This window comes from Squalius cephalus, assembly GCF_949319135.1.
Source record: "Squalius cephalus genome assembly, chromosome: 3".
Taxonomy (NCBI): Eukaryota; Metazoa; Chordata; class Actinopteri; order Cypriniformes; family Leuciscidae; genus Squalius; species Squalius cephalus.
Window position 1 is genome coordinate 35,376,417 of NC_137124.1, and position 12,483 is coordinate 35,388,899.

General features: G+C 37.0%; 2 protein-coding genes across 2 annotated transcripts; one reads left to right on the top strand and one right to left on the bottom strand.

The window, feature by feature from the left end:
• Positions 1-255: 255 nt before the first annotated feature.
• Positions 256-8,509, top strand: wdr93 (WD repeat domain 93). The gene is made up of 16 exons (XM_079865149.1): positions 256-303; positions 972-1,247; positions 1,367-1,568; positions 1,674-1,738; positions 1,832-1,910; positions 2,005-2,078; positions 2,327-2,411; positions 2,497-2,686; positions 4,589-4,659; positions 4,765-4,839; positions 4,964-5,095; positions 5,215-5,413; positions 5,498-5,558; positions 5,805-5,961; positions 6,853-7,042; positions 7,747-8,509. Exons 2-16 carry the CDS (start codon positions 984-986, stop codon positions 7,820-7,822), a joined length of 1,920 nt encoding a protein of 639 aa, XP_079721275.1. The 5' UTR covers positions 256-303; positions 972-983; the 3' UTR covers positions 7,823-8,509.
• Positions 8,510-9,301: 792 nt separating this feature from the next.
• Positions 9,302-11,457, bottom strand: gnrhr2 (gonadotropin releasing hormone receptor 2). The gene is made up of 4 exons (XM_079867940.1): positions 11,351-11,457; positions 10,613-11,222; positions 10,110-10,314; positions 9,302-9,960 (listed from the first exon to the last, which is right to left on the bottom strand). Exons 2-4 carry the CDS (start codon positions 11,144-11,146, stop codon positions 9,455-9,457), a joined length of 1,245 nt encoding a protein of 414 aa, XP_079724066.1. The 5' UTR covers positions 11,147-11,222; positions 11,351-11,457; the 3' UTR covers positions 9,302-9,454.
• Between the last annotated feature and the right edge of the window lie 1,026 nt (positions 11,458-12,483).

The following is a 12,483-nucleotide window of genomic DNA, read 5'->3' on the forward strand; positions in this document are numbered from 1 at the left end:
GCCTACTGATCTGAGAAATCTCTTTTAAAAAAGAATGCCAATTTTATGTGTTATAAATAAATTATTGACGTTATATAATTATGCAATTAATGTAAAATGTAACTTTTTATGTATAATGCTAGGCATAAGTGTATTTTTTATTATTCTTAGATCTGAGTCAGTCTCTATCATAAACACACACACACACACACACACACAAAACGGGTTGTTGTTTATCACACTGGATAAGTCCGCACGCGCCGCTCCACTCAGTGTTGTCATGACAACCTAACAATCCGGAAGAACTCCACAGGCGCGTCAGCGGTGAGCGGTTGTGTTAATAATTATATTATTTTTTAATTTAGATCATTGTTGTGTTACAGTGTGATTATACATTGAGTATTCACAAAAGTATCTTGTTGACCACCACCCAAATCAAACTTTTTATTGCCTTTTTTATGGAGGTCTGATCAAGGGGTCCGACAAACATTAACGTTAGGCTATGTGAAATAGCAAACTAGCAAGCAACTATAAATGTACTTGCTGCTAGAACTAATTATTGTCCTGGTAATTTACTGTTGCAGCAGTAATATATACTATTAGGTGTCATGGTATATAACCATGGTACTGTTTGATTATCGTAATATACCTTTGTTGTTTACTTGGTAACGTTAAGTTACTCCTGGTAATTCCAAGAATACCATGGTAAGTATTATTATGGTAACTTACATGGCTAAGAACATAATAATACAGTAGTGCCATGTAAAAAAAAAAAACATGGTACTCTCTCTCTCTCTCTCTCTCTCTCTCTGAAGATATTACTGTTACTGTTTGAATGTTTTTCTGTCCATTTTATATGACTGGTACTTTTTTTTTTTTTTTTTTTAGGTATGTTTATGTGTAAATGTGATTCAACAATGTGTGTGTATAAATGTAACGACAAAGGGGGATTTGAGTTTAAACATTTTTGTTATTTTTTATTTTTACTCCAGAAATAGCACAACATGGCTGTGAACGTCACACCAGGTTTGGAGATCCCAGAGCCGTCAGACTACAGCAGCTGTGAAGATGATGATGATGCTGTGACTTATTTCGCAGATCTGCATCAGCCTGATAAAAATCGTCCTGAGCCTGCGAGAATGATCGATAAGCTGTTAAATAACCTTCTTGACAGTGCATGGGAAGTTATGTCAGAGCAGGAGAAGATCGACAAGGATGCACAAGCAGCAATACAAATTCCTGTGCTGAATGCTACTAAAGAAATGAAGGTACTGTTTTACATGTACAGTACAATTATACAGCCCCATCATATTCGTTTGCACATGTGCTTTGAGTGCATTTGTCCTAAATGGTCATCTTACACACCCCTTGTTTTTTTGGTTCTTAGCTTCCAGCCAGAACTAATTGTGTTGTGTGCTCTGAGGATGGACTTTACCTGTTTCTGGGTCACGCTCATGGTCTGTCAGTCATCAGTTCATCCACTCTCACATGTGTAACAACGTGGAATAATGAAAGAGTGGAGCTTACCAGCATCTCTTGTGCCTCTCTGGGAAACCTCACACACCTCTTATGCACAGTGGATGACATGGGTAATTTCCTGAGAGTGGGGAATATTTTTAGACAATTTCCATTTAAACCTCTTCACTTTATATTTTCTGTATTTATTTATACATAATCATTCTCTGTCTCATTAGGTATTGCGCGGCTTTTTGTGCATCACACGGAGAATATTTATTTAATAAAAATCATCAATGAAACTGTGAGTTCATAATAGAGTTTTAAGAGCTTGTTTGTTTGTTTGCTGCTGGTTTTAAAAGGCTTTAAAAGTACATTATTGTTATATTTCTCACAGGAAGATATAAACCAAAGAAACATCTGTGCAAATTTTGAAATGTCTATAAGAGGGGACTTTGGAGCTGCAGTCATGACGTGTAAGCTTTGTATTGCCATATATGGGTATATAATATAAAACTGAAACCAGTGATTTAATAATGCCATTGTTATATATTGTCAATGTCATTGAAGCCAGTGGTTCTGTTTGGTTGGATGTCTATCGCTTCCCACGAGATGTGTGGCTCAAAGAGCTGGAAGTAAAACAGGTAACTGTTATAGTCATTGGAAAACCATCTATTCTTGTTTACTGTATTTACATTTTAAAAACGAAATTTGTTGGTCATTTGTTGATGTCGATTCAAAATGCACAACAAAATTTCCTTGGAGGAACAACTGTTATGCATTTATTTCAGAATAAAATATATTGTTTGTTTGTCCTATGAATAAATTTTCTGGCAGTTTTTGCAAAATTGCTCCAATGAGCTGATCATTTTCTGGCCTGTCTCTTCTGTAGGCTACACAATCTTCTCTGGCCACAGAAGTCAAATGGTCTCCAATAGTCTTACTCATGAAGATCAAACCTCCAGAAATCCCTGCAGGTATTCAGTTTAAAGCATTGCTGCAAATACGTTTCTTTTAGAGGTCTGTTATGTATTTCTTTCACGAAGTGTTCATGTCTTTAAGGAACCTCTCTAAAAAGTCCATCCGAGGTCCTGCAGAAGACAGAGGAAGGCACTATAATAGGCTCAGGCCAAAATCACCTCATTAGTAGTCATCAATGGGAAAACCAGGATGCGGCATTTAGGAAAATGTTCATGAAGTATCTCAGCTCCAGCTCTATGAGACCACAGCAGCAGAAAGCAGAAGGTCCCAGGTAGGCTTGATGTTTTTGAAGCCACATTTTACTTGATTTAGGAGATATATACTAGAGTACCCCAAAAAGTACTGTACACTTTAGCTACACTTATATGTATATAGCAGCTTTTATATATATAAAAAAAGATACACGAACAAACACACACTTTCATCCAACATATTTTACTTGAGAAATTTGCTATAGGTTTATAGACTTGTTGTTCAAACATTTTTGTATTTAAATTGTTTATGAAATAAAAGTGGACTTGAATTGAGTGAAAAGAATGTTTTATGTCATAAATGCATGAGCATATTTAGCTTACAGTACATTTATGTAGAAAAGTATGTATCTCCATGGCCATACAATTCACTACAAATCTTGTTCTGGGGCAATTGATTAAAACCAGTTGAGAGTGTCGGCAATAGCTCTAAGAATATATCTCAAAGTTATATTTCACCCCACATAAAATCATTAATAAAAAGATGTGGTAACAATTTACAAGAAGGTTTCATTAGTTAGCATTAGTTAACTATTTTAGTTAATACTTCTACAGCATTTATTAATCTATGTTAATGATAATTTCAACATTTACTAATACATTATTAAAATCAAATGTTGTATTTTTGATAACATTAGTTGCACTGCACTGTGAACTAATAAGGTTATGATAAAAATGATTAATAATAAAATGTTGTTCCAAACAGATATTGATTCTTTTTCCAGAATGTGAAATGAGCTCTTTTCCATACAGTGAGAGTTATGCAAATCAACAAAATGTTTGTCAAAAAGACAAACAAAGCTGAAGATAAATTCCTTATTGCTGCAATCATGTGTAAACAACAAATCAGTGCGGAGCCCCGCACATGAAAAATAAAATTGATATCGCAGCTACATATTAAGAATTCATTCCCACAACTTATTAATTTGTGGCCTCATTTTTATTAATTCGTTACCTTGTTTTAGTTAAGTTGTGGAAATGTTTGATTAATTTATTCCCTTGTTTTAGTTAAATCGTGGACATGTTTAATTAATTTATTCAGTAACACTTTAGAATACTATTCTATCATTAAATAACTACACAGGAACAAATGAGTAACACGCTATAACATTCTAGTTATTAACGAACAAGAAACTCTGATTAACGAATTAGTATTAGTGTTCAGTTGAGTGTGGTAGTTCACTATTAGATAATCAATAACTGCTATTTTTTCATACCTCCCAGATGATTACTAAGAACTACTATAGACAGGTTCATAATTAATGTGAAGATCATGGTAACCCACTGGTAATGACTCAAGTATTACCAAATCAAGGAAGGAATTGCTAATTATTTGGATCAGTATTCTAAAGCGAAAAGCATGATAACTCCCTAATACTGACTGAAGTCATTGTTAGCTTTTAAGGTTTTTGTAAGGTTTTGGATAGTAATGACTCAAGTGTTACTTCATATGTCAGAAGGAATGACTAATTATTTGGATCAGTATTCTAGAGTGAAGATTACTATCCGAAACCTTTCAAAAACGTACAGAAACCCCCAAAGCTTACAATGTCTTCAGTCATTACTAGAAGGTTATCATGCACTTTAGAATCCTGATCCAAATAATTAGTAGTTCCTAGTTCTAAAGTGTTACCATTCATTCCCTTGTTTTAGGTATATCATCATGACCACGTTGTACTAATTCATTCACTCATTTTAAGTTAGTTAATTTGTGGGCACGGTTAAAGTAAAACGAAGGAATAAGTTAAAATGTTGCATATAGCAAAGGACAGCATTGACCACGTGGAATGAGAAACATTTGGCAAACTGTGTGGTGAGTCACTTTAGAACCTCTAGAGATTATGAAAGTTGTCAAGAAGATGTCAAGGTTATTTTTCACATTACAAAATTTGTTACAGTTTGTCAGTCTTTTTTCATTAAAGCAAATGCACTTGTCACTTCTTACTGCGTGAGGGGTTTTATTCAACGCCTGGGGAAACGAAGGCAGCTAGAGGTGAGTTATGGACTCAAGAGATTATTTCACATGTACGTTTTTCAGTAGATATGAGCCTTCTCTCAGAATGTGCATTTATGATATTTCTTTGGATTATCTTTGAAGATATTCCCATTTCCATGTGCCTGTGGTGGAGTGGCAGTCATAATCTCTTACAGTATCTGTTGAAGAAAGAGAAAGGTACTCCAGCCTCTAACTTGTACATTTATAATGCATGGATTAGAAAGAAAATACAGTATATTCATATTACATGGACACATTTGATCATGTTTATAAATGATATTTGAATTTGTTCCTGAATCAGACAGTGAACCCAGACCGGATGTTTTGTGGCCCAATTCTCAGGAAATCCTTTGCTCTGCTGTCAGTGCCTGCACACGGTTCATTGTTCTAGGGCTTGATGCTCAGCTGGTTACTATATGGGACAGACGATTTGGTAAGTTTCCCTCAGTGTCTAGTCATTTCAGATATTGTTTATGATAGAAACTGCGTGGTCATCAATGATAAAATGATATAATTGCACAATAAACCCCTGATTGTCTTCTGGTGGTGCAGGGTGTCCATATGCCAACATTGTGATCCCAGGAGACAGCCCCATTTGCAGGATGAAGCTCCTTTTGCAGAGTCAACTATCGGTTACTCAGGGTCCAGTTTTACCCACACTCCAGTTAGTGCTCACCTGCAGAAGTGGGGAGTGCTACAGTATGACAGCGAGCAAAGGAGGAGACACATGCACTGTTCCACTTATTGAGAGGTACTAAACACCCACAGTTATTATAAAGGGTTTAGAAATACTGAACGTGGTGTATAAATAAATACAATGACTATCTCCCATCAGACCCACAGACCCCAGCAGTTCTGTCTCTGTTGCTGTACCTGTACCCTTCCTGGAGTGTCTGGTATAGTACAACTTAGCAGCAGCATAACTCTGTGTTTAGGCTTGTTCACGCCAATGACGAGATAACTATAAAGTTGTCTAAAGTTATCACTCTAATTTTATAGGAAAGAATAAAGAATAGGGAAGTCCATAATGCTATCTACACATGTTAGATTCTGGATTAAATGATTTCAGATTGCTTGTTTAAAAAATTTTTTTTGTTCTGTATTGTAAGGGACTATATTGTAATTCCTGAAGTTGTTTACAGGTTTTGTTGATGCAGAGAAATGGGCAAGTATCTATATGGAAAATGGAGGGCGGCACACCAATGTTCATCTTAAACCTGCCTCACACTCATGTGCTCGGCTCTCTCAGAGAACCTGTGTATGTGCTCGAGCCAGTCCAACAAAATCTGTATATTACAGGTAAACTGAAAAGTATTTGATTGACACTTGCATTCCACTGCACTGCTTTTCCATTGTTTTTCTATGTAAATTGACGAATGTGTTTGACTGTGTTACTTGCGTCTTTTGGAGTCTCTCACGTATATGACACAGCATTCTAAAATCGCAAAGGTCACGTTTGAAAAAAGAAGTTTAAAAAAAAGTATATTTCTCCCTCTCTCTCTCTCTCTCTCTCTCCCTCCCTCTCTCTCTCTCTCTCTCTCTTTCTCTCTCTCTCTCTCTCTCTCTCTCTCCCTCTCTCTCTCTCTCTTTCTCTCTCTCTCTCTCTCTCCCTCTCTCTCTCTCTCTCTCTCTCTCTCTCCCTCTAACTGCATTAGACTGCTGCTATCAATGGCTCAAGCCTCCGTTGTAGTTCTAAAATGACTTTTTGGAATTAGCAACAGAGGTTTGGGCTTAGATGCGTAAGAAAATTAGTCCTGCACACGAGCGTTTTAAGAACAAAAACCTGACAAATGTCTTGAAATACATCATCTGAACAATGTAACCGTAGGATAAGTGGAATAATTGACTCCGGGCCGTTGAATTATTGGAAAATAATGCACACCTGTGGTGTAACGTGTGCATTATTTTTCTAATAATTCAACGGCCCATCGTCAGTTACTCCTTACTTAATGCACAGCTAGCCATGGATTATACATTACATAAACAACCCCTGCGTATCTAGACCTTGCTTTTTTTATTCCATTGCCCTGCATCTCACGTTTCAACACAAAAACGTGTTCTGTGTGAATGCCGTCTTATACTGTTTATGTTGTGATGCAATGTGTCGAAGGTGTCACATGCTGTTATTTATTCAGTGTCAATTACAGGATTGAGTTCCTGGTGACACACCACCTGATTTGTGTTTTTTAGGTGACAGAAAAACACCTTTAGTGAAGGTGACCGAAAGGGGAGAGGATGAGAGCTCTCTCTTCATCTTCAGCTTTTCAGAATGTTCATTGATGGATCTGTACCGTGTCACAAGGCCAGATGTAACTGAAAAAGAGACCAGAGCCACACTTTCAGGTTTGGAGGAGGCCTGCAACCTTTACTTTCAGGAAAGGTTTGTGAACTGTTGTTCAGTATTACATAACTGATCTAAGAACAAATGTATGTGTACGCAACTGAAAGAAATGTTCTCTTTGAACCTTTTTACCACATGAAGGTATGAACACTATAGTGGATGAGACCCAGTGTGAGACTGTACTGCAATCTGTTCATCAGATGTAAAATTATTATACAAAATTACTACTATGGTATAGTAACAGATCATGCAAATACAAGACAACAAACCAAGAGCAAAAATTATTATGATAATTATATTAGCATCTACAACAATGGCGTGCTTCACTTATGGTCATATTTGCAGCATGTGCTTTAAAATAGGAATGATTTTGGCTGTAAATTTTTTTTTAATCATTTATCATCTAAAAAGTGATTCCTACAATATCCTTCCTCTGTGTAGTTATTGTTACAGTTGTGGTATGGACTATTCCTTTAGAGTTAGAACGTTTTTTTTTAAACTTGATGTTCATTGTTCTAGTAATTATTCTTAGTGTGAATGGGCCTTAAAGTCACCATGAAATCAAAATGGACAATTATTGTTTTTTTTTTATGGAATATTGCAGTGTTTATTATAAATGATTTATCTGTGCACATCATTTAAAAATAAATCATGTGGTCTCGTGATCTCGAATCAAAATAACTTTGGCCTCTAACCTAAAATACAGACTATACTTTATATGTGTAATGTCTTTGTGTGTGTAGAGCCGCCTCTTGGAAAGAGAGGAACAGAAATTTGGCTTTCCAGTGGGAGCAGTTACTGAAGCGTGCTATTAAATGAAACGTCACACAATAAGAAGAGAACCAGACACCACGTGCTGACAGACAAAGAGTGCATTTTCTTATGTATTTATGTGGATCACATACATGTATGCATTAATTCATTTATCTTTGGTGATGTTGATGCCATCAGCCAGAGAAAATTTTAACTTTTGATGTCATCTTTTTTTTTCTTCTTTTTTTTTAAAATATCGAATTCAGTTAATTTGACAAACTTCTGTAATGAAAGTTCATTTCAGGTCGGGGTTGTGAGGAGGGTACATGTCAGTTCTCACAAGAAGCTCTGCTACATCATGCAAATGTGTTTATATCTGCACATGCCTTAATATATATGTGTTTATATATGCTTGAGTAGAGTCCATAGCAAACTGACTGTTCTGCACAATCTCATGGCCTGTTCTGAAGAAAATGTACATAGCATCACAGCTAATGAAATCTCCCACACATTATTATACTGAATGTCAACACCAATTTCCTGGTTGTATTGTTCTTATTCATTTCATATGACAGGCCATAAGCACTGGTTTTCAGCTTTGCTCCACTTAAGTCTTTTCCGGCAAGCAAATCTTTTCACAGTTAGTGCCATTTGTACTGAACATCAATTTAATTGAACTTGAGCCTCAATATTAATCAGTGTAACTAGTTTTTTTTCCCTCTGGCTTATTAAAAACCACTAATTGAAAAAGTTATTCATGTCATTTTGTTTATTCAGATTTTTTTGTCACATTTTTACTTGTTCAACTTTAATTGGACTGGCCATGGGCAGTTGAGAGGCTGTAACATGGTTCTATGAGGTTATGGAACTTAACATGATCTGAGTCTCAACCCATAACCACATTGAGTTGCATTAATTTAATGATCTGTGCAAAACACCTCAAGCCATTGATTTTCAATTAATTTTATTGTGATTTCAACTTTTAGACCACATGACAAAACACTGAATACTCAATATCAACCCTTATAGTTATCATTTTAATTTCACTGTACACATAAAAAAGATCTGTGATAAAATATCTGTAAAGCCTTAGTTCATGAAATGCATGAAGAGCCTTTCAAAGGACAGTGTGAAAAAGAGGACTTTGAGAACCCCCAAAAATAAAAAAGTAGATGACAGTATTACGTTTTTTTTCTTCCCAAAGACTCTTTGCTCACCAAAGCTGTATTTATTTGATCATGATTACAATAAAAACAGTAATATAGTGTAATATTTTTCCAATTTAAAATAACTGTTTTCTATATAAAAATATAATTGATGATTCCTGCTTCTCAGCATCATTACTCCAGTCTTCAGTGTCACATGATCCTTCAGAAATCATTCTTATATGCTGTTTTGCTGCTCAAGAAACATTTATTATTATTATCAATGTTGAAAAAAAGTTGTGTTGCTTAAATTTTCTGTAGAAACACCTTTTCATGACTCTTTGATAAATATAAACTTTAAAAGAACAAGCATTTATTCGAGATAGATTTTTTTTTTTTTGGTCACTTTTGATCAATTTAACCTCATTAGCCAGTATTAATGTACTAATTACAGTAAATAACTTATTTTTTTAAATAATTTGTACACCATAACGACTTTAATGGTAATTAAATGCAAAGCTACTGTACATATAGACAACTCATGTTTTGGCCTTTAATCTCTACAGGTGGAATAATTTGCAAAAGCCACACTATTCTTTGGCCCATCATCTCCAATCCTGTGCACATACTCTCCATCCCATTCTAGCTTTTCTCTAGAAGTCTGCTGAACTGTCAGTCTCTTTAGAGTGAGAGAGGAGGTGGAAGTTCTGATGGAAGTCATCAAAGAGTTATTAGTGTTCTCCAGCTCAAAAGCTACAACGTTATGTTCACGCTGTCGTCGCCTCATGCCTCCACACAGTGGAATGGTGAAGAGACCGTAGATGAGGGGGTCCAAAATAGCATTTAATAGGCCAAAGATAAAAAGGATGTGCGAGAGGGACTGGGACACTGTTTCTTCCAGGCCAGCGGGACAGAACCAGTACCATAGGCCCAGCATGTAGTAGGGTGTCCAACACACCATGAATGACAGGACGATGACCACAGTCATCTTCAGTGTGCGCATGCGTGCCTTAGGGATGTTGTTTTTTGACCTGCGCAGCTGCACTTTGTTGGACAGCACTGGATGTGACATAGATCACAACAAAAGCAAGGCGTTAGCTCGACAGTTAAAGCAAAGGCACCTCTGGGTAATGTCACATGCAAACTGATCAAGAAGCTCTACTGTTGGATTCAATAATCGATCTTCCTTTAAAAAAAAAAAAACTTACAGCTGTCTTCAGTCATTTTCTTGGAGATCTCAAACAGTATCCTGGTGTAGCATGAGATCATGATGAAGAGTGGTACGAGGAAGAGGAAGGTGAAGGTAAACATGTTGTAAAGTGTCTCCTGCCAGCGTGAGCTAAAGCTGCCGTAAGTCGTACACTGGATAAACCGCCTGGGGGAATCAATCACCACAACATGGAAAACAAACACCTGCACAAAGAAGATATCACAGGCATAGATATTACAGATATTCTGTTGCAAGGTTACTTTTTGTTATGAAATATGAGAATAGTTTATAGGCTATATATTACCATTCAATAGTTTAGTATTGGTAAGATTTTTTTAAATGTTTTTAAAATAAGCCTCTTGTTTCTATTTGAAATAACTGTTTTCTAATTTAATATATTTAAAAATGTAATTTATTCCTGTGATGGAAAAGCTGAATTTTGGTAGTACCGTATATATTTAAATTGTAATTATTTGTTTCTCCCCCGTCCACGTCACTTACCTGTGGTATGGATAACACGACGCTCGTGGTCCACGCGACACTCAGCATTACTTTATTTCTCCTCTTCGCTTTGTTGATAGACAGAGGTTTGAGAATGGCAGCCTGTCGGTCCAGACTAATCACCACGGTCACGAAAGCGCACGAGTACATGGCCACGAGTTTGAGGAACATCAGCGTCCGGCACGCGAGGTCCCCCGCGAGCCACTGCACCGTTATATTCCACACCGCGTCCAGCGGCATGACGATGAACGTCACCAGTAAATCCGCCACAGCCAGGTGGGTGATGATCAACCGGACGTGGGAGCGTTTTCTGTGGTTGTGGTTGGCTAAATAAAGCACGGCGAGATTGCAGCAGGCGGACAGCGCGCACAGGATGAGCGTGAGCGTCACTCGGACCTGAGCCGCGGCGGTGAAGCGCGGAAGATGAGGAGGATGAGGAAGATCTTCTGTGCTGCTCGAGTTAAAGTTTTTGGCATCATACTTACAGGTGGAGTTCTTCTGAAAAAGATCCTCGATGTGATGAGTTGAGTTCATGCTTCTCAAGAGCTTTAATAGCCAGATCAGTAAAGCAATGTAAGGAGGTTGTTCAGTCCCAGTAAATACGTGGAAGCTGTGGAAAAAATCCCAAGAGGTGTCATTCCAGAAACTGTACTTACTTTAAATGACAGTCCATAAAATCTATTTATTTTTCTAAACTTTTCAATTAGGCTACAAGAAACGTAAACAAATATAGCCTACCTTAATGTTCTCCCCTTGTTTAGATGGTCATGGCACGTTGGTGACCCCAGAGTTCAGTGGTCATCTGGATGAGCTGACCATCAGTTGTAAGTGTCCAGATGAATCGCAGCATCACCGGGGGCGTGGTTACTTAAGGTATGCATTGACGTCACTTTCCCGCCGGAAAACGCCTCCCTTATCCGGACTGAGTGGCAGAAGAGCTGCTGCGTGACTGGATTTAATAGGGGAAACTGCGAAAACGCGAGTAAAGCAAATTTATTTTCAGTTTAAACTAAAGGTTGGACTCGATATATAGTGTTACTTACAACTTAACAAAGATCCAGTGAGCCATGGATATTGAAATGCAGCCATTAATCATGTTTCCTGACATGTGCCTGATTTCGACACCGGGGAAATAGGCCTACATAAAGCAAATTTGCCTGAACGCTTTATATAAATACAATATAGGTAGGTCTAAATCTGGGCAATCACTCATAACAATGTTATATATATCATCCAGCCCTAAAACTTGTAGTTTTTTGTCAGTGTTTATTTAAAAACATCCGATTATGCTTAATAAGCCGACAACGCACGTGGTCATGTAAACGCGGAAACCCTTCCTTTATATGATGACCAGATTGAATTTAGGCTTTTATTCACATGTAAACATTCATCGACTCACACATCAGTTGTGGTAAACAGATGCTTAAGCATGTTCGCTTGATGTGCGAGAACCAATGAGGTTCATTCTTGTGTGTTACGCAGCGTGTTTGAGCTTCAGCAAGAGGTTTGCTCTCGCGCATAAAGCAGATTTGGTTGAGCTTCTTTTTATGTTCGCTGATCAATGTTTATATAAAACGATTGAGTTTCTTCAGAAAAGTTGGACTAAACCGTCATATGGATTAGTTTTACTATCTCTTTATGAACTTTTTTAAGCATCAAAGTGGTAGTTTCGTAGCTGCCAACGGAGGGACAGAACAGAAATCTCTTGGATATCATCAAAAAGATCTTCAGTTGTGTTAACTTTAACTTAAAATTAACATTAAAGTTTGGAGCGACATGAGGGTGAGTAATTAATGGCAGAATTTTCATTTTTGGGTGAACTATATAGTTCACCTTAGTTTGCTAAAGCATTTTACAAAGGGATTGAGATA